Source organism: Notechis scutatus, chromosome Z (genome assembly GCF_049901735.1).
Source record: "Notechis scutatus isolate UNSWTSFEM ecotype Mainland chromosome Z, rNotScu1.2, whole genome shotgun sequence".
Taxonomy (NCBI): domain Eukaryota; kingdom Metazoa; phylum Chordata; class Lepidosauria; order Squamata; family Elapidae; genus Notechis; species Notechis scutatus.
This window is the reverse complement of record NC_142025.1, coordinates 20,844,882-20,867,752: the sequence shown is the minus strand read 5'-3', so window position 1 is coordinate 20,867,752 and position 22,871 is coordinate 20,844,882. Positions and strand designations below refer to the sequence as shown.

The 22,871-nt window shown below is 39.0% G+C and overlaps 1 protein-coding gene across 2 annotated transcripts in view; it reads left to right on the top strand.

The window, feature by feature from the left end:
• The window catches only part of GAD2 (glutamate decarboxylase 2), a 46,220-nt gene extending 23,700 nt beyond the window's left edge, over nucleotides 1-22,520 (top strand). Inside the window, exons 6-14 of one of the 2 annotated variants that reach the window (XM_087947639.1) lie at nucleotides 2,291-2,345; nucleotides 3,935-4,051; nucleotides 5,509-5,573; nucleotides 6,707-6,785; nucleotides 12,518-12,667; nucleotides 16,035-16,142; nucleotides 17,338-17,427; nucleotides 19,432-19,642; nucleotides 20,348-22,520. In XM_087947639.1, coding sequence (XP_087803765.1) covers nucleotides 2,291-2,345; nucleotides 3,935-4,051; nucleotides 5,509-5,573; nucleotides 6,707-6,785; nucleotides 12,518-12,667; nucleotides 16,035-16,142; nucleotides 17,338-17,427; nucleotides 19,432-19,605 — 838 coding nt within the window. In that variant the 3' untranslated portion in view covers nucleotides 19,606-19,642; nucleotides 20,348-22,520. Of the gene's footprint in view, nucleotides 1-2,290; nucleotides 2,346-3,934; nucleotides 4,052-5,508; nucleotides 5,574-6,706; nucleotides 6,786-12,517; nucleotides 12,668-16,034; nucleotides 16,143-17,337; nucleotides 17,428-19,431 lie in introns of both variants that reach the window. The other variant, XM_026672112.2, reaches the window with a different exon arrangement.
• The last annotated feature ends 351 nt before the right edge of the window (nucleotides 22,521-22,871 follow it).

Below are 22,871 nucleotides of genomic sequence, written 5' to 3'. Positions count from 1 at the left end.
CCATAGCTCACCTGGAAACAGTGAAGGACCAGCCCTCAGTGCCTCTACCAGTGAAAATGGAGCTTGGGAGGTCCACACGCAGCCTCCTGAGTTCTGTTTTTGCTGGAAGAGAGTTGCATGAGGCTGTCACAGCTGAAAATGAGTGATGTCTTGGCCATCCTGAACACCCCAGCCCCCCAAGGTCAAACACAAACCTGATGTGGCCCTCAATGAAATCAAGTTTGACACCCATGTACTGTCTTGTTGCATTTTTTATGGCCATTGAAAGTGGTCAAGGTAGAAATTGTTGCTAATTCTGTTTCTGTATGAAACAGTCTCTGATTATGATTTAGCTTCATGGATTTCTGTAATTGTTAAAGCCTGAATACAAAATAACCCCATTGCCTCCTCTTTGCACTTACCAAATCTTCAGGGAATTGTTTTCAGTGCCCTGGGCAAATAAACTGACCAACTATCCTTACTATGTAGAAGTATTTTTCCTGATAATAGCATCTTAATTCCCAGAGAGAGAGATTTCCTGGTGCTAAGGAGGTGATTCTGACACCATATCTTTGAATCTTTTAGTCTGACTGTCTCAATTTAATGAATTTATTTCTATTGAGACTCGGCAGTATTTCTTACTTATATTGTGTTGTTTATAAGATGCCCAGATAACTTGTGTTATGGGATGACTGCAAAATTATAGTAAGCAAAGCATACAATCAATCTATGGATATCAAGAAGAACAGCAATGACTCCAAATGGTGTTTTTCTTCTTCTCTTCTGAATATAGGTAGTCCTCAACTTATGACCACAATTGGGTTTGTTGTTAAATGAGACATTAGTTAAGTGAATTTTGCCCCAATTTACGACCTTTCTTGACATAATTGTTAAGTGAATCACTGCAGTTGGTAAGTTAGTAGCCCAGTTGTTAAGTGAATCTGACTTTCTCATTGACTTTGCTCGTCAGAAGGTCGCAAAAGGAGATCACATGACCTTGGGACACTGCAATTGTCACAACTATGAACCAGTTGCCAACCACCTGAATTTTGATCACATGACCATGAGGATGCTACAAAGGTCATAACTTTGAAATGTGGTCATGTCACTTTTTTCAGTGCTATTGTAACTTTGAACGGTCACTAAATGAACTGTTGTAACTTGAGGACTACCTGTCGTTACTTTTAAGTATGACTTTTGTAAAAAAAAAAAAAAAAAAGGTGGGGATACCGTTAGAATCACTTAGAGCTGTAACTCCTCAGATGGGAGAGAAGCTCCAACATATCCCGGAAATAACATCAGAGCTCTCTGTTCGGAAAAGCTATATTGCTCATACAGCTAAGATACTGCACATAAATCTCAAACTCCCAGGCCTCTGGTAGAGAAAGACTCATGATACCCATGATGGTTTTCTCAGAGAGTTCATTATGCTGAAATTTCCATTTGTGCACCCTCAGTGGTAGAGTTCTTGGAAGCTGCATAGCATACTTCATCTTAATGTCTAGCTCCAATGAAAATCTTGATTTCTGCCTTCCTGCCCCCATGGAGCTGATTATAGCAGTCAATATGAACCTATTTCATGGTAACCATGACTGTATCATCTCAGCTGCTATATATATTGTGGCCTAAACTTTTTTTTTAAATCCAGTTTTTAAATTGCCAGGGTTTATCAAGTACCTTTTAGATTCATATACTTTAAGAATTTAAGAGGCAAGTTAACAGTGGAAAAAATAATTCATTTCATAAATCTGAGTTCCTTATACTATTTTTGATATCCTCCACTCAAACACTACTAGTAAGATATAAAGACACCCCACCACACACAAAGAATTTATACTTGCATGAATGAGAGACAAATGTTTCTTAAAAGCTAGCTATCAGCTACTTGCAGTTCAGTAATAAACACAAAATAGTGAATGAACACAATGCATTACAAAACAGGTTTAATTATGTCAGGTAAAACAGTATGTGCATTTCTACAATATGCAAAATTTGCTTGGCATTAACCTGGATTAATTTTGTATGGCATCATGTGTTATGCAAATGAACCATCTTAGATTATTCCTCAGCACATTGCATGAATTGTTGGGAAATTATTTAATTCTGTAATTAGGTTTACTGTGTTGTGTACATGCCAGTTGTATTGCTTTACAAACTGACAGATAAGCTAATGCTTCTGACAGTTTGCAAGCAGCAAAAGACAATTTTCATAAATAGCAGCTTATCTTGGATAAGACATTTGAAAAGACTTTGTGGTTAGTATGATTATATCCATATCCATCATATTTATTTATATATTCGTTATTTCCAGAGGGAAAATGATTCCATCTGATCTTGAAAGGCGAATTGTTGAGGCCAAGCAAAAGGCAAGTTAATTCTATCTAAGGTTTCTATTTAAAGCCATTCAGATATTCCAGCTATATAATATTTTTATGCTATATCTCAGTCTTCACCAATATGCTAGATTAAAAGTCTCATCATGCTCATTTAAGGATAATAGATCTGGTTCTCTGGATTACTTTTGCTTGAAAAAAAAGGCTCTGTCACTAGCTAGGTAAAAATAATAAATTAAACATAGCTCTTTTATATGCATATGGATACTTAGCCAACTAAGATACTTAAAAGTCCAACTGTGTAGAATTTTGAGAAAGAGAAGAAATTATCTAAAAGAGGGGAAAATGCTAGCTGATATGTGAGGAGAACGAAGCCCCATCCTCATTTCTAAAATCTCCTTCCTCTAATGTAGGGTCTTGGTGCTGGACTTGGATCTTTCCAAGTGAGGTAAAAACTTAGAAACAAATAAAACGCAAAGTACCTTCAAAAATTCATATGAAGGCACCACTTTTATTAGACAGTTCTAAATGTCCCCAAATCATGCTCAAACATTTGAATTATTCTCAGGAAATTATGAAGCTAGAGTAAATGGAATGTAACTGAGGGAAAAGTGGGGGAAAGTCTGGTCAGTCCATCCATCCACCCACATGTGTGTGTGTGTGTGTGTGTGTGTGTGTGTGTTTTGTGTCAAAAACTGTCAAGATCACAGCCACAATCAAAACTATGCAATCAAAACTTGATGTGTCACAATGCACATAAAAGAGAGTGAGATTTTAATCACATGGTTGTGGCTGCCTTATTTTGACATTTTTCACTCATTCAGAGAGAGAGAGAGAGAGAGAGAGAGAGAGAGAGACCTGAAAAAGGTTAGAGGCTCTTTCCTCTTTTGGAATTTCTATGACAAACCAGGGGGCCCTCTTGGCACCCCAATGTTCCTCATTGATCACAGTACTGGCCATATCTTGTCCCTAGTCTGCCTTTTAAGGTCTGCAGTTTTTCTGTCTGATCACATCCAACCTATTTTATTGAATTTCCTTTTATCCTTTTTAAAAGGAAGAGTCATGTGACTAAGCAAGCATTGATCAGTCCCTGGTAAATTTGCCAAGGCAATGCCTCATCTATAGCATTTTATCAGCAAATCAGTATCCTCAAAATATTATTTCCACCAATCGTGCAGAACGATACATCCTATTATTCTGATAAAATTAGAATGCCGTGCAGCTATTTCAGCAATTATTGTAGGTCCACACAGTAAGAGCTGAGTTATTATAAAGATCCCCAAAGAGGAAATCCTGACAGCGTTTAAATGAAATGTAAGGAAGCTGGAGACATTTAATTAGGTCCTCTCTGCTCTGAGAGTTTAAGATTCCACTTTGGATGCTCTGTTATGTACCCCATTAGGTTGTTTAGGTAAACAATACTGAATCATTTCTATTGTTTTGGCAGTTTGCTGCCTCCTACTGTTAGAAACAGCAATCACATGGCAAATAAAGTAACTGTAATAGTAAGTACCGTGTAATCTCTTGGCTGCCTGATAAAAGAAAGTGGTCTCTTTATGCCTTGCCAGAGAAGAAGAAATTAATCTCTGCTGAGGTGTTGTTTTTTTTATATATTCCTGTAGGGATTTGTTCCTTTTCTAGTAAGTGCTACCGCAGGAACTACCGTATACGGAGCTTTTGATCCGCTTATAACTATTGCTGATATTTGCAAGAAGTATAAGATATGGATGCATGTGGATGTGAGTATGAAATCTTCAAGCATCGGATTGTAAATCCAGTCCTGGGTCTGCTGGCGGGAATGATAATGAAGATGCAGAGGATTTAACAGTGCCTGGGCTATGTTGCTTCACGTGAAAATAAACTTATTAATAGAATCTTTGGAAGATTGAAAGGATTTCTGTTTCTCAAAGATAAGAGGGCAGACCTAAACATGGTGAACCATTTGATGTGCAAAGATATACTATCTTAGTATTCTGGCATTTTATATAGATTTCATGCTTAACAGTGGTAGATAAATCAATCCTCCACAAAGTTATCTTTTTAAAAAATACAACTCCATCTGTATCCACAATGGTACTTAATTACAGATACACACACACACACACACACATGCATATGTATGTATATGTATGTATATGCATGTTGTATATGGGTATATATACCAATACAATACATATATATGTACAATACAATATATATAATGTACAATACCTATACAATACATTTATCATGTTCCCCTAAAATACGACCTACCCCAAAAGTAAGTCCTGGCTTGATTTTTTACATGTGCCCATTATAAGCCTTACCCCCCAAAATAAGCCCTAATTAAGACTCCATCTACTCCATGGTACACAGGAAAAAATTAAGCTAGGATAGGGATGGGGGGGTAGAGCTATCCTACTACTTACCTTCAGACAGTTGCAGCCAGGCCTCGCACCCCCAATCCCTGCCTTGTTGGCCAGCTCACTTCTTCTGCAGCTGGCAAGGCTTTCTTGAGGGCTTTGCAGCTGACGACAGAGCTCCAGAGCAATCCGAAGCAATGGTGGGATTCAATTTTTTTTACTACCGGTTCTGTGGGCGTGGCTTGGTGGGCCTGGCAGGGGAAGGATACTGTAAAATCTCCAGTCAGAGGTGGCATTTGCCGGTTCTCCGAACTACTCAACATTTCTGCTACTGGGTCTCCAGAACTGGTCAGAACCTGCTGAATACCACATCTGTTGTCGGCTGCAGATGTTTTCAGGAAAGCCTTGCTGACCTTGTCAACCACAGAAGAAGTTCCTGAAGGCCTCTTACAGTGAAAAGGAGGCTGAAGGCGATGCGTGCAAGTGAGGTGAATCAGTGGACAACATCCCCCCCTAAAAATAAGACCTTTGCAAAAAAAATTGGTGGCAAAAAATATATATAAGATAGGGTCTTATTTTGGGGAAAACATGATACATATACATATATACATGGAAGATCTTTGTGCTGAAAGATTTATTAATGCTGCTTTAAGCTACTTCCCAAATTACAGGCGGTGTTACTGGAAAACTGATCAAAATCTACCTTTGGCGATTTCCAAAGTTTTAACTGCTTTCTCCAAATAAGTAAAAAGCTGATAATAAGTGATTCACGTATTTAAATATGGGGGTCTTATGTTTTCAGAAATCTGAATGGTTATTTAATGGAATTGATCATTGTAATCTTCTTTTTCCAGGGAGCTTGGGGTGGTGGGCTACTGATGTCAAGAAAACATAAATGGAAATTAAATGGCATTGAAAGGTATGGTTGATAATAATATGATGATATGCTTCTCACACATTGCACTGATATCAGGAAACTTCAACCTGGCGATAAACAAAGCCAATTTAAATCATGTTTGAAATAATTCTCTAGAAAAAATTTTTTTTCCTGGTAGGCATTCTCAAACTTTATAACCATTAATTCCCACAATTTCCATTTGTTGTGGGTTTTGGTCATGCTAGCTAAAAACTAAAACCCTTGAAATCTGGACTTTCAGATCCTCAGTAATGTTAGTTAACCATAATTTAACAACTCCAAATATTTCTTTCAGGTTTAAACATTGGGGAGCTCAGAAGTAGAAAGTTCTAAACTATTTTTTTTTAAAGGAAAGGGGATAAATGCAAGGTTGAGACCCTCTGCATTTATTTACATAGCAGGAAACCATAATGTATGATGGAAAGCAACACATAAATCAGTATTATAGCGTTCCATGCAGCATTTCAGCTTCTAACTCCATTTTAAGCTTCTCACTGAAGCTAAGATAATATATATGTTCATTATGATTCATCCTAATGACTTAATATTATCCACCTTCCTGAACTAATGTGAAACATAAATATAAAATGCCATCAGATATGCTTTCCTCATCAAAACAAAACAAAAATAAAACTGATGATCCAGCTGTGGAACTGCAATATACCCTCCACTTATCTGTGAAACCTACAATCGAAATATTGTACTTGTTTTATCAACTTCAGTTTCATGAACTAATATTAAAATTATCTTCCAAAATGTGTGTAAAGATGAATCAAAAGGCAAATAGTATGGAAAATTAAAATGCTATACATAAATATTAAAATTCTGGTTTCAGATAACAGGGAGGTTTATTTTCAATGCTATATTTGATATCCCTAATCTTTGTGTTAAGTACTAAAAAAGTGATTGCCTGCAAATCCAATTAAGCTGAACGGAGGTCTGATGGTGACATAATCACATAATTATGTTATCTACTATTTGTTTTCTTGGTGTTTTTTTAAATGTTTATTTTCAGTCTTATTGCTTTTGACCCTAGAAAAATGCTATTATATTTTATATTTGCTTTTCCATTTGAGCTTCTAAGGTTGCCGTCCTTGATCATTTCACTTCCTTTTAAAGTCTGGTTTCTGTTCCAGAGCAAATTCTGTGACATGGAATCCACACAAAATGATGGGGGTTCCTCTGCAGTGTTCTGCCTTGCTTGTACGCGAAGAGGTGAGCCTCTGAAACTTTGAACGATGCATTGTTGCTTTCAAATTTTTTTCCTTTTATGTGTGTTTCTTCATAATTGTGATATACTCATTGTTGAAAGAAATGTCATTCTGGGTTCAGTTCCAAGTGGGGGAAAAGACACTGGGAACATGGAGGCTGCTTGGAAAGATGGTTTAATGGTGGTCAGGATCACATGCAGGGGTGGGGTTCTACCAGTTCGCACCTATTCGCTAGAACCGGTTGTTAACATTCTAAGCAGTTCAGAGAATTGGTTGTTAGAAGAAATTACTGGCCTAATCCTGTAAGGAAAGCAGGAAGGAAACATTCTGGTATTGCTTACAGAAATTGCCTCTCTGTTAACCGTTATTACGTTCTTGGCAGGTAGAGTGCCTTTCTCAGGAACACCTCTGGAGTTTTTTTTCCCCTCCTTTGCTGGTACTTTGCTTGTGTGGAGTGACCATTCAAAGTTACAATGGCACTGAAAAAAGTGACTTATGTCCATTTTTCACACTTGCAGCATCCCCACAGTCATGAGAGGCCAGGCGAGGAGATGCATGAGTCGATGTGAGTGATGTTGAGTTGGCCATGCCCAGCCAGTCACATGACCACCAAGCCACACTCACCAACTAAGCCATGCTCACAGAACCAGTTGTTAAAAAATTTGAATCCTACCCCTGATCACATGCCTTGGAGCTCTTGGGTGAAGAAAAAAGGCGAGAAATGCTGAGAGTCCCTGGGTTTTATGCCCTCTGTTGGGATTTGAATTTGAGCTTGTATTCTGATTGGTTGTCAAACTCCCATGGGGCCATGCGGGAGCAACTCTGTAGGCTGTCCTGAGTCCCAGGCTTGGTTGAGCCTTGCTGGATGATGATGTAATGAAAGGGCTTTGAGCAATTTCTATTATGGCTCTACCTGGAGGAGGTAGATCTTTAGTTATGCCATTGAGGCCCATTGACAAAGGTGTGGAGGTGGCCGAGTTTCTGCCTGAGTTTCTACTTCTCTATTAGGAGAAATATTCTGCTTTTTTTTAGTATACCTTAAAGTATTTCATTTCCTAGGAGAGGGCTGGGTTATAACTTCCAACTTCATGTAATTAAGATAATATCTGAAATTTAAAAAGAAAAAAAGTTCAATCACTTTTCAGCCAGTGGTGGTAGTCAGCCCATTCACACCAGTTCGAGAGAACTGGTAGCAACAATTTGGGGCTGGGTTGCCAAACCGGTAGCGACTTCTGGCTGGCCATACTCCTAACCCGGTCGCCCGGTCGCCACTCGCTTGCCCCTTCTGGCTGCTCAATGCTCGCCTTGCCCATCCCCACCCTATACATGTTGCCTTTTCCATGTGACCCAGCTAATTGCCTCGCCAGTTGCCTTGCTGATGCCCGGTCAGCTCAGCTCACCAAAGGTAAGCAATGCATGCTGCCCATTGACCCTTCGCCTTGGGTCAGGGGCCAGGGTCCCAGGGATGCACTATTCCCCGAGGTTCTGGAGTTGCTTGCTGCCTCGGCTGGATCAGGGATTTCCCAGTTCCGCCTTTGCTCTGGAGCTGCCACCGCTCGCCACCCACTCTCCCTTAAGCACAATGCATCACCCATTTTCTCCTCCTTCAGAGGCTCTGGCCCTTAATCTCCTCGCTTCCTCCCCTATGACTGCCTCTTTCATCATGTCCGTGACCTTCCTCCCATGGCTGGCTGCCAGGGAAGGAAACCCAGGGCTGAGAGCCACTGGGCTCTCCGCCAGTCCGCACTCACAAGGCGCCTACAGCCGCTGCCTCTTTTTTTCAATGCGAGAATCCTCCCATCTGATGCCTCTTTTCAGCCTGAACCGAGCCAATTGACTGGAAGCTTCTTGCACCAAAAACTACCAGCCTCCACTTTTCAAATATGCCAAAAAAAGTGCTTCACTCCACCACCTTCGCCGCCCTGTTCTTTGCACTGGCCATGCACATGCATCCCATTACCTGCTGTGCCGGAGGGACTTGCCTGGGCAAGTACCTCCACTCTGATGCAGCTGGCAATACAGTGCACCCTGGTGTGAAGAATAGCTTCTTTGCCAGCTGGAATTGAGCCGGTAGCCCACGCGCTGTCTCCTAACAGAAGGTCCTGGGACCTCACATGTGAACACGTGAGGCCGGGATCTTCTGCGAGGAGACGGTGCCTGGGCAAGTCCTTGTAGCACTGTGAGATGCATTGTACACACTCTGTGTATGGCTGAGAAGGAGGAGAAGACTTGGGTGAATTTTTCTGCCTCCCTTCACTTCGCTCCACTGTTGTTCGGAAAGCAGCCTGTTCCTTTAAGGTACTTTGATGTGGAGGGAGGGACCAAAAAGGGACAGGTAGGGTGCAGGAGCTACCTTCTGACTCCCGACCAAGTCTCTTCGTGTTCCCTTCCCCCTGCCAAGAAGCCTCCAGCTGCCACCTCTTTGCTGGCAGGAGAATCTTCCAGCTGCCAGTCCCGGCTCAGTTCTGGTCAGCAAAGAAGTGGCAAAAAGACGTGGAGGCTATAGGCTTCTTGCAGTGAAAATTACCAACCTCCAGCTTTGCTCCATTTCTGCAATGTGCTGTCGCCACGTTCTAGGCACTGGCCATGCAGGTCCACCCCATTGAGTCCGCTGCACTGCTCCATTCAGATCTGCTTGGGCAAGTCCCTCTCAATGGGGCAAGCTTGGGCAAGCGGGCTCAATGGGGTGGATCTACATGACTGGCACCTAGAACACGGCCATGGTGGTACCAGTGGTAGGATTCAAATTTTTTTTACTACCAGTTCTGTGGGCATGGCTTGGTGGCCGTGGTAGGGGAAGGATACTGTAAAATCGCCAGTCAGAGGTGGTGTTTGCCAGTTCTCCAAACTACTCAAAATTTCCGCTACTGGTTCTCCAGAACTGGTCAGAACCTGCTGAATACCATCTCTGGGTGGTACATTGCAGAAGCAGAGCAAAGCCAGAGCTCAGTCATTTTTGTTGCAAAGAAGCCTACAGCTGCCACGTCTTTTTTTCAGTGCGGCTGGAGTCCGACCGCACCAAAAAAAAAAAAAGGAGGCTGCAGGCATCTCATGACAAGGGTGAGATGTGGACTTGCAGGGAGCCCAGTGACAACAATGGCTCAACCCTGGCTTGCCTTACCTGGCAGCCAGCCACAGGAGGAAGGTAAAGTCACGGGCATGGGACAATGTAAGTCATGGGGGAGGAAACGGGGAGATTAAGGTCTGGGGCCTCTGAAAGTGAGGAAATGGGGTGACATATGTGACTGATGAAGGGAGAGTGGGTGGCATGCAGAATTAGGCCAGGCCTTTGACAGATTAGGCCAGGCCTGTCCGGGCAGAAAATAGATAGGTAGAAATTCATATATTTTTTTCCTACTGGATACTGTGGGCATGGCTTGGTGGGGATCATGTGACCGAGTGGACATGGCATTAGTGGTGTCAAGTTGGATACACCCACTCAGTCACATGACCCTCCCCCACCAAGTCACGCCCACAAAACTGGTAGGGGAAAAAATTGAATACTACCACTGTTTTTGACCCAGAATTAAAATAAGCTTCATAACAACTTTCCAGGTATATAGAATTATAGATCTGGAAGAGATTTTGAGGTCTTCCAATCTAACCCACTTCCCAAGGGAGCAGTCGTTATTCCATCTCAGACAAATAGTTGCCCAATCTTCTGTTTAAATCCTTTTTGAATTTAAATCCTTTTAGGTCAAAAACGATTAGGTGACTTTGATCCACACTCCATTTAGATTAGACAACACTGGAATGTAATGTATAATACAAGAATACTACTTGGATGGAAGTGATAAAGATCCAAAATTCTATTTTCACAATAGATTCCAGTGGGAACTCATAAATAAATTATGAACGCAATAAGATTTCTTAGATTCCCTAGACCAGAAGCCATACATGCTTGGTTTCAGGTATTGGTATTAAGAAATTATCCCTCTTTCCAGATTTTGCATAATAGTATACACTTTTTTATTTATATTTTTTATTTTATTTTTAAATATACATCAACATCAATACATGAACAGTGTGGCCTCTGGGCACCACTCTTTTGATACAAATAACAATAACAATGTTAATAGTATTTGTTACATTAGTCAAACTTATGTAGTCCTAGTGTTAATACACATTTGTATTAAGATATAATCCTTCATTATTTAGTTGTTCAATGTTTCAATGCACCATTCTAATGCCAATCACCATATTATTAAATCATACATAATAATACCTCTTTTCAACCTCTAATTTTTCCATCTAGCTATTGCTTTTATTCTATTATATAAAATGTATATTCTTATTTCTACTCCATTCTAGCTTTTAGTCAGACCACCATTATATTAAAAGGCATTTCCTTTCTATCCATCATCTCTTGTCTGCTTTAATACTTCAATTCTTAATTATTTTTGGCTTGCCTCTCATACTCCTCTCTTGGATCTTTGTCTCTATCTTTTATTTATTTTTATTTATTTTGATTTGTCAATTGCTTACAAGATTATAGGTATAAGTAAAAACATAGTTATGAATACATGAAATGGGTACATATAAGAAAAATAAAAGAAACAATAGGACAGGGACAGTAGGCACATTGGCGTGCTTATGCAGCCCCCTAGAGACCTCTTAGGAAAGGGGTGAGGTCAATAGTAGACAGTCTAAGGTTAAAGTTTTGGGGGTTTGAGGAAGAAACCACAGAGTCAGGTAGAGTATTCCAGACATTGACCACCCTGTTGCTGAAGTTGTATTTCCTGCAATCAAGTTTGGTGTGGTTAACCTTGAGTTTGTATCTATTGTTTGCTCTTGTGTTGTTATGATTGAAGCTGAAGTATTCATTGACAGGTAAGTCATTGCAATGTATGATTTTATATACCATATTTAGATCAGACCGAAGATGGCGTAATTCAAGGTTTTCTAGGTCTAGAATTTCAAGTCTGGTGGCATAAGGTATTCTACAACGAGTAGAGGGGTGGAGAACTCTTCTTGTGAAATATTTCTGGACTTTCTCAACTGTGCTAATATCAGATACGTAATGTGGGTTCCAGACTGATGAGCTGTATTCGAGTATTGGTCTAGCACATGTTTTGTATGCTCTAGTTAGTAGTGTGATATTACCAGAGAAAAAGCTATGTAAGATTAGGTTAACAACTCTTAATGCCTTTTTGGTTATGTAGTTACAGTGGGCTCTAGCACTTAGATCATTAGAGATGAGTATTCCAAGGTCCTTTACAGAGCTTGGATCATCAACAAGGTCTTGACTATTCAGCTTGTATTTTATTTTCTGATTTTTTTTTTGCCGATATGTAAAACAGAGCATTTATTTGTTGAGATTTGAAGTTGCCATTTGTTTGACCATTCTGATACATAGTCAAGATCTTTTTGAAGGGTAGCAGTATTGTCTGTGGTATTGAACATTCATTTACATCTTTACTATTCGGTCTAATTATTTTTCCCATCTCTACCATCTTATGCTTCCAGGCCTCCAGAGTGCCTGCCCAAGCCCTATCTGCCTTTCGAAAGTATCTTCCTGCTTATCCATTTCCATTTTTAAATCTCTTAAAATAATTGTATATACTTTTGACATAGTCCCTTATTTGTAAACCTGCAAACACTGTGAGAATTTTTCTTGTGAGAGTTTCTTCAGCTCCTCAATCATTTTGCCTGCTCTTTTTGATACTTTTTCCAATACAAGTAGTTCTTTAAGATGCAGTAAATCAGAACTATGCAGAGTGATTGTTTCTTTTTAAGGGGCTGATGCAAAGCTGCAATCAGATGCATGCTTCTTACCTCTTCCAACAAGATAAGCATTATGATCTCTCTTATGATACTGGAGACAAGGCATTGCAATGTGGACGCCATGTTGACGTCTTCAAACTATGGCTGATGTGGAGAGCAAAGGTAAGCATTTAGTTGAAGTTTCTGGGGATAAGAGTAGTCCAAATCAGGGATCTCAAAATGCAATAAGGAAAAATGTTGAACTTCAGAGACAAGACCAGATTTGCTAATTTCCTTGAAATGGTCTATAGAGGAATCTTGAAACACCAATGATAATGCTACTTCTTTGGAACATGCTGAAAACATTATATATATATTTATATTTATTTATGTTTTCTGAGGTTCTCACGGGTATTTGTATGTGGATCTTTGGTTATTCGGGTTTTCTCCCACGTAAAATTGAGTAGCCTAGGCATGCTGATGAAGTCTCATTCATCATCTTCAGGCTTGTGTGTGAAGCACAGAGCCGAAGACACAAGCCTGAAGATGATGAATGAGACTTCATCGAAACGTTGCCTAGATATTGAAAGGGAGTGTTTCTGTAATGAGGAACACTTTGAGCCCAGGGTCCTCATGCAGTCCCAACCCTGTTTTTGCAGTCCCAAATTGTAACTGCAGAAAATGGAAGTCATGGTTTCCTGTGATGTTAAAGCAGAAAACATAACAACTCTAGTATACCTTCTAAAATAGATGCAATGAGAAAGAAGTTGGCAAAGGTTTTAACCATTCCTATGTTCTGACATTCCCCTTCTGCCGGTTCCTCCCTTTATCCTATCAACACATGATTTAAAAAAAATGGGCAAGGAATATTTTGCTTCCCTCTCCATTGTGCTTTGGACAAGTCGAAATTGCATGTTGGTTGCTAGGCAACCCTTCTTAGTCCTTCTGCACTGCAGCTTGGAGGTAAACTTGAACAATCTCTTACATAAGACCTCTGTTTCTATAAGAAGCAGATAAGAGAAGAAAGCTGGAAGTAACCAACAAACAATGATACAAATATGTTTACATTTCTCCAGGAAGTCACCCAGAAAGTGGGTGTCACTTTCAAGCTTAGAACATTTGATGTCATGCAATTATGGCTTGTCATCCAGTTCTTGCTAGCTGGCAGCATACCGTGATTATGACGCTTTAATGTAATCAAGCTAAAAGCTTTTGGGAAACAGAAAGGATTTTGTTTTAGAAATTCTTAAAACTAGATGTGACAAACTGTGATGAAAACACCTGCTTCCACTTCAGGCAGAAATTAAGAATGGGCACATTATTGATGTGGAGAAACAAATTAAAAACCTGTTCTTTTCTGGGGCATATTTGTAAGAAACCTCAAAGGGCCACCTCTTTGGCCATTTGAAAAGGTGTTGCCAAATAAATACTTCCTGCATAACGATACAAATTTTTCTGGCATGATTTGTCTAAAAATTGTTCATTATTGTAAACAGCAATAAATAGAAAGATAGATAGATAGATAGATAGATAGATAGATAGATAGATAGATAGATAGATAGATAGATAGATAGAGTTCCATCACTGTCAATTCTAGCATCCGTAAATCATTCCCAACACAAATTAAACCCACCATAACCTGCTATCCACTATCTGCATGGTGTTATCAATGTGCTGATAAAAGTATCTCCAGCCTTTCGTTTGGCCTGAGGTGGTCAGTTACTGAATTCAGCTATGACAAGTCAATCAGTGTTCATAGTTGCAGAATAGGACTGTCAAACTCCTGGCCTGCGGGCTGGATGCATCATGTGCTGGCCACGCTCACGCATGGTTTAACAAAGGAGGGGGAAAGTCCCGAGACGTCATGTGACACTGCCATGACAACGTGAGTTTGACACCCTTGTTCTAGAAGTAACCTTACCAATCACTGAGTTCACTCCTTCCAGCACTCAGTGAAGTGAAATATACTCCTTTACTTTCCTATATTATTTATTTTACCTATTAATCACTTGTGCATCCCATTCAGGGGTGGGATTCAACCGGTGTTACTACCTGTTGGGGAACTTCATCTTTATTTATTATTTATGTTGTTTTTATTAACTTAATTAAAAAAGAGAAATAGAACCAAAAGACATCAATAAACAGGGAGGGAGGACAGCACTACAAAAATTACGTATATGAGGACTTCTCATAAATATATGTACAATATAAATTTTTATGCAATGGTTAATTCTTGTATTTTGTATAATCATAATCCACATTTGTATACAATTCATCCATATGTCACAAGTAATTTCTGATCTTCAATTTACTGAGTAACGGGGCCATAAATGTATTTTCAAAGGTTGAAGGACAAGTTTTTTTAATAATAGGAAAGAGAAGCAATATTCATTTATGTTTTTGAGTTGTCAATTCCCATGTCATAAGTACTAAGCTCAAAAGAATAAACCATGTATTAATATGTATAATTAATTTCCCCCATAATGTAATAATTTTAGGGCATCACAAAAATTAATGCTTTAATGGAGCATTATTCTTGTTGCTTTCCAATGACACAGTGATTTTCTCTTTACTTTTTTATACAAATAGAATGTAGTCTTTGGTCCACTTAGTCCAAAGTAGGTTTTGCATACACAGGTAATGGTGGTTCTCATTTAAATGGCATAATGCTAAAGCACAATATCAAATGACCCACTATGTAGATGCAGAAATTTTAGCACTTCTAGCTGTTGTTAAGTGAGGCTACTGTCACTGTGGGTTGTTAAGCAAGGACCTCACATAGTTGTCATTTGTGACCTCCTGTAATGGAATGCATGGGTGATCTTGAGGAAAGAGGAGAAGAGATGCTGCCTAGGGAACACTCAAACAAGTGTTTTGCAGTCTCTTAAAGAGAGTAAGGAAGCCTCCCCCCCTTCCAATGTAGCAAGCAGTTAAAGTGGAGCATGGGAAATTTGTACTTTCAGAAGTCTGTAGAGATTCTCAGTCATCCAGGTCCTGGTTGTCCCAAAGGTGCTTTTTCAGGAGGCAACTACAGACTTTTAGCTATACAATTTGGGATGGACACCCTTTGAATGGTGTGGAAGTAGGAATGGATTTCCAGAGGGAAAAATGTAGACTACAGGAATCAGGAGTGACCCTGAGGACACAGATAAACCATCAAGTGCTTCAACAGCCCTCTAAAAGGATGCAAACAACCAGCTGTCCACAAGGAATATAAATCCTTCCATTGCCCACTATCCTGTCAGAGTTGAAGAAGCTTCTTGGATGAGAAGTGAAACGTCTTCAAAGAAAAATCAAGAAAGTCCAGTTGCCTCCTGAAAAGCACCTTTGTACTTTGAGACTTACAAGATTCTATTAATGTACCCTTATAATAAAGTAGATTTAGTTTATCTTGTCATGTTTCCTGTCTAGTTTACCCAGAAAGATTTACATCAAACTTACAGATCTGAAAGTACAAACTTACTCACCCTTTACTTTTAATTGCTTGCTCCATTTTCAAACATGCTATTCTACTCACTCATGCTATTTTTTCTTTCCTTTTTTTCTGCAGGGCACTATAGGATTTGAAGCACATATTGACAAATGCTTGGATCTTGCAGAGTATCTATATAACAAAATTAAGAACAGAGAAGGCTATGAAATGGTGTTTGATGGAAAGGTATGTTTTCAATTGTACTTTTGAATAGCAAGTACAGTTTTAGCTGTCCATTGTACTGTGTTGTACAGTATATAAGTACAATGATCTTTGAGAATGTACCAATGGATTATCTTCCAAATTATCGTGCAAAAATTGTGCTGTTACAGATTTTTCATCACTATATTAATATTTGTTTATTATTAATTGACATATTAATACGCCTTCAGAAATCCAAGACAGTTTACATCGTATTCCATCCTTCAGTTTTACCCTCATAACTCCAAGATATAGGCAAGACATCTGTGTGACAATCTCAAAGCTTTGACCTAGTGGTGGCATGAATTAAAAATTCTCCAATTTCTTGTCTAGCACTCTAACTACTTTTTAGTTATTGACAGATCTCAAAACTTATTCACAAGAAATTGTATCCTGCACAAATTATATAAATGGGATCAGATGGGAGATATGGTACTATAGAAGTATTTGGCAACTGTGAGAATGTTTCTCAATCTTCATGCTACAAGGAATCAGTGCTAAAGTTCATGGTTGCATTACATATGTCTACACTTATACATGAAAAGAATATGCTGGGTGATTGAAGATGGGTGATCCCTAAGATAATCAGGCCCTATGTATGATTACTTCTCAGTACACAGTAGGCTAGGGAGGGCAGTGGAAATTCAAAGAAAGAGACTACATTTCAAAAAATCAAATGCCATCAAAAAGTTAATTATTTTAATCTTTCTTTCATGCCCATCATTACAACATGTATAAATAAATACTTTTGTACTCTAGCTCTGTCCTTTTGTTTCAAAGGGGATAGCCATAATAAGTCTTCTACAAGATCACAACAGAGAATTTTATGAAATGGAATATATGCATCTGATGTAATGGGCAGTGAACTACAAACATTTAGGTAAAAACAAATCAGATAATTCTAATGTATAATAAAATTAACCATTAGTATGACCCAGATTGTTTTGAGTGTGGATGTCACCTTCTTAAGAAAACAGATATTTGGAATGAAACATGATTTGCCAGCATAAGATGCAAAAAATATTAGTAGGTGCATTGATTACAATGCTAGTTATTCTTACTGTGCTGCACCAAAATCAATAAACAAGAAAAACACTTCAGCTGATCACAATCATAGGGAAGGCAATCCTGGGAAAAAGTGAAAACACAGTGCTTACTGCCATTATTGTTCTTCCATTAGCCTCAACACACAAATGTTTGCTTCTGGTACGTGCCTCCCAGTTTACGGAATACAGAAGATAATGAAGAAAGAATGAACCGTCTTTCAAAGGTAAAAGAGAGTACAGAACAGAACAGAACAGAACAGAATGAAGTCTATTTCTGCTATGCAATTTCTTAGGACATCCATCTGTATCTGGGTGATCTCTCACAATTATCAAATCTCTTCTAAATAGAAAAGGAACCCTTACCAGTTAACTAACTTGCATAGTTTATGGAAGATAGTGTAGGCCTGATTATGAAATGAAACAAATCATATTTCCATTACTCCCCAGCCCATTAAAGGCAGTGGAGAATGAAGACAGAGATTTATAACTTCACAATGAAGATTAGTGTTACATTCATCTTGAAAGGATTAGCATTCTGGTACTTATTGTACAGAAGTTTGGCCTAAAATTCCTCAATCCTAACCTAACCTCAATCAAACTGAGATAATGGGACTTAAACCTCTTTAGAAGGCACAAGATTTCCTATCTTTATGTACCATGTTTCTCCAACAATACGGCCTCCACCAATAGGAAGGCCCAGCCTGATTTCTAGGCATGAGGTGAAATTAAGCCCTGCCCCCCAAATTAAGGCCTATTTATACCATACATTTGCCCGCCATTTCTGACATCGTTTGTTAGAACTACATGAGGTGAAGAGAAATGGGGGGGAAGGGCGGGGGGTGGGGAGAAAACTTGCCTTTAGGAGTGCCCTGCAGGTAGCCTAGGCTAGAATACTCCGATCTACTACCGATAGAACATCAGCCGATAGAAGCTCCCTGAAGGCAGAGTCATCAGCTGCTTTGATTGGCCGGTAGAAGCAGCCTTGGGGCCCATGCACACACAACTTGCCATGAGGCCATTTCTATTGGCCAACGAAAGCTCCCCAAAGGCAGAGTCACCAGCCACTTCAGGGCGAGGCATGGCTGCCTGTGTCCCCTCGCCATGAGGCAGTATCTTTCAAGTGATGGAAGCTCCCCAAGGGTAGTCATGAGCCACTTCGATTGGCTGGTAGAAGTGGCCTTGGGGCAAGCACCCACGCACACTCCCCTCGCCGCGAGGCCATTTCTATCGGCTGATGATAGCTCCCCGAAGGCAGAGTCACCAGCCGCTTTGGGGCGAGGCGTGGCTACCCATGTCCCCTCACCATAAGCCAGTGTCTTTCAGGTGATGGAAGCTCCCCAAGGGCAGTCACCAGCCACTTCAATTGGCCGGTAGAAGCGGCCTTGGAGCGAGTGCCCATGCACACAACCCTCGCCTCGAGGCTGCTTCTACTGGCCAATTGAAGTGGCTGGTGATTGCCCTTGGGGCGCTTCCATCACCCGAAAGACATTGCCTCATGGTGAGGGGATACGGGCAGCCATGGCTCGCCCTGAGCGGTTGGTGACTCTGCCTTTGGGAAGCTTTTGTTGGCTGATGGAAATGGCCTCGTGGAGAGGTACGTGCGCATGGGGTGCTCTAGGTGGGGGAGAAAATTAAGTCATCCCCGAAAAGACGGCTTAGCCGTTTTTTCGGGGGTCAAAAAAAAATAAGGCCCGGCCTTATTTTGTGAGAAACACGGTAGATATTACTGAAGCAAAATCACATGTTTTGGTGAGATTAGTAACTTGATGATCAGAGATCTTGGTGAATCTTGGAAAGTATGTTAAAATACTTCGACATCTCACATGAAAATGCTGAAACTTCATGAAAGTTTTTTCACATGATGTGAAATTTTACCCAAATTTTCTGAAATCTCACAGAAATGTTGGAAATCTTGAGACCATTAACATGTGATGGAATTGTGATATCCAGGTTTATACAAGAGTGCCAACCTTTGTACTAAAATTTTAGACTATTGCAGGAGGAGGTCTTTTGGACTTGGTAAATTTCCAGAAGTAGGTTGCCATGATATGGTAACATCTATTAATTTATTCACTTCAAAAAGCTGATTTAATGAATTTGAAGAGCTCTCATTCTGTTGAATAGTGTTGTACATTCACCCCAAAGACCTTCCCAGAATGCATCCCTAGAAGAGTCAGATGGAAGCGACTGTGCAGCATTGATTTGCTTTCCATGTTTTATCTTTGAAGGTGGCACCAGTAATTAAAGCTCGGATGATGGAGTATGGAACCACGATGGTCAGCTATCAGCCCCTGGGAGACAAGGTCAATTTTTTCCGCATGGTTATCTCCAATCCAGCAGCAGCTCACCAAGACATTGATTTTCTGATTGAAGAAATAGAACGCCTTGGGCAAGATTTATAATCTTATAATCTGCCATATCCTTCTGAAGTACCTCTAGGTAGACAATTAAGTTGTCACAAACTGTGGTGAATGTATTTGTAGTTTGTTCCAAAGTGATTCTCTTTCTATATTGTGGCGTCAAAGTAGAGTACAATTTAAAATCAAGAACATTGCTCCTTTTAAAAAGTTGTCTTCTCCCCTCTGAGTTTGCAAAAACTTCTTTTCCAGGAAGATAGTATACAAGAGGCTGCATTTTTGCATATCAAGCATACATATATATATTCACAATCTCATCTCTAAAGATCAGTGTGATTATTAAAAAATAATTCCTTTTGTTAAAAATAGCCAATAGAACAATGGTTCCCAAATGGCCACAGATTGTAGGGCAGCATAAAAACAAAATGCAAAAATGCAAATTAAAACTGAGTAACTTTTATCTTTTTTTTACTCTGTTAGAACAGAATTTCTAATTTACATGCAACATTCAGATGTACTTAAATACATCTAATTTTACAAAAGAAATATATAAATATATAAATATATATATTAAAAAAGATCCTATTTTGTAAAATATAGATTTTTTATTTTATATGGGTTCTAAAAACTGCAGGGACAAATAATAAATATAAGAATGAAATATTTTATTTTTCCTTAGATGAAATGCATCAAATGTTTAACAATGCTTCTTTTGGGACATAAACCCACATAAATTCTTAAAAAGAAATGTTTGTTTTACATGTCCTTTTATCTTGTATATCTCCAGAGTCTAGTACTGCAGAACCTCAAGAGATGTCTGCGTATAAGAAAACAAACCGAAAATAGTGAAATCACAATATGCTGCTATTCTAGTGATTTTTCCCATATGACCTAGCTAATCTTTCCAGACTGCTGTCTAGGTATAAAATTAGGGTTGCATTTGGAGCCTTCTCAAAAAAAAAAAAAAAAGGGTGCACTTCAGAATAATTAATTATATTACAGTACTCAGAGCTACTGAAGAAAATATGAATATTTTAGGTTTTAAAAAGGCCAGTCCCACTGGTAAGACGTTCAACAACAAAGACCCACAGCAGATTCTAAGGATTGGCAGTTGGACTTCTTGAGAAGACATCTGGTGCTGTTGATCTCTGAAGGCAGCATAAGAGTTGGAAATAACTTTTACTTGCCATGTGATATTTGTAACTGCTGCTCTGACCACATTTCCTTTCAGAGATTGGCTGCTAATGTCCCGGAAGATCTATGTGATCTTATGAACAATGCGTCCAAAACACTGAATCCATTTATTTGAAACTGGTTTTCCACACCTAAGCTCTTAGACAGTTCCTAACAACTAGAATTGGCCTAGCATAACAACTAAATATAAAGCAGAAAATATCTGCTCTGAATTATTTCTAATGAAATTTATAAATGGATTCAACCATGCTACTGGGTTTTAGGCTTAGTCCCTAACAATTGTATGGGAATACTACTATCAGCTTATCTTATATAGTGTTATGGAATTTCAAAATATAACAGAGTGCTATTTTAATATAAATATGTGATTATGATAATCAATATTCTGTCCACAGTTCATATACCTCTTTCAAGGAAACAAAATGAAGGTCCATCTAGTTTTTATGGATGCAAGATCAGCCATATTTCAAGCAGATTTCCTTGGTGTGTTGCCCTCCAAACGTTTGGGACTGCAAACCCCATCAATCTTAGCCATTATGGCCAGTGGTTTGAGATGATGGATGCTGCTGCATGAGAGAACATCTTGAGGCTATTGTATCAGGGAAGGCTATCTTGGAGGAAATGAAATCTATCATTCCTCAGTTTCATATCATGGAACAATTTCCAGTTACAACCCTGTTTAAACATTGGGTTTTAGCTTTAGCTAAAAAGCAACATGGCCACCTGAGTTTGTAAAGCAATATTGTTTTACACTCTCAAAATACTTGAAGATACAAATGCAATGTAATATGATTTGATTGAACATATATAACTTTGCGTACTAGTGACTCATTGTAAACTTGCAAAATAGGGGGAAAAAGAGATAAAACTGTGTCTGTAGTTGTGCTGCCTTTTGAATGATCTTGCTGGGTTTTTTTCCACCTCAAGCTGAGGGTTGCGCACTTTAGATTTCATATTGTACAGTGTTGCTAATTGACATATATTGCTGTATACGCTTGTACAATATATTATGAATTGTTCTTATACATGTTTGGTAGCAGTATTGAATCTAGATATTGTAAGTATTTCATCCTTTCTAGTTTCTCTATTGCTTATTTGCTTTAGACCATGATTCCATTCTGGCTGATTCGTACAAATAGTGTTTAATTCTAGACATTGGAGCTTATGTGCTGAAGAGTTTAAATGCTCTTCTATGTGATCTAGACCAGCTTTCCCACGTGGGTCTCTATGCAGATACCAATGAACAATGCAGAGCCTCCATGCGTAAGAGCTTCCTCCCAATCAACTCTATGTTGTATTGGAAGATGGAAGTCAGATCATCTTTACAGATCAGGACATTTGAATACCTATCAAACATTGTTGTTAATGCAATCTCTCTTCAGATGGTAATCATATACATTTTACTGGAGTGAGCTGACCATTGGCAGGAGCACTTTGAGATAATGGAGCAGTTCAATAGCTAGATTCCAAGTCACCACAAAAGTTTCTGTTAAAATCAAAGGGAGACAGAATAGGGGAAGTGGAGATGGTGACTTTTAGCTTGGATTGCCTCCAATTATATTTAGTCTAGATAGAATTTTGGTGTTCAAGTCCAAGATCTACAAATGGTGTTTTCATATGAACAATTCTAACAAGGATTTTCTTTTTCAAATTAACTCTGTCTGTTTTATCTGGGGGAAGTCCACAGCAACCTGTTCTTCCTGTATTTGATTAAAGTACTTTATCTGTAGTGTCATTCAGAACCCAAATAAAAGTGTAAAATGTGATTGTTGTGTTTCTCTAAAGTCTATCTCCAGCTTTCGTTATTGGTTTGAAAGCTCATAAGATCTAGTTGCATCTGTTATGCCATCTTTCAGCAAAAGTCATGAAGACAAAAATGATTTCTTCCATCTGTCCCTGCTATCATGTTAGTGCCTAATTACCAGCATTAGTGAGTCATGCGCTCTTAATGATAAACACAAAAATAATAATATTTTATTGTAACACCCTCCTGAAAATCCTCATTTGTGGTTAGCTCTTTTATTACCTTATACTTTATGAAAACAGATAAGAGATTTTCCCCCTTCTTTAAAAACAGTTGTGTTTCTTGAATGGATAACCTTCCTCTCCAGATGTCT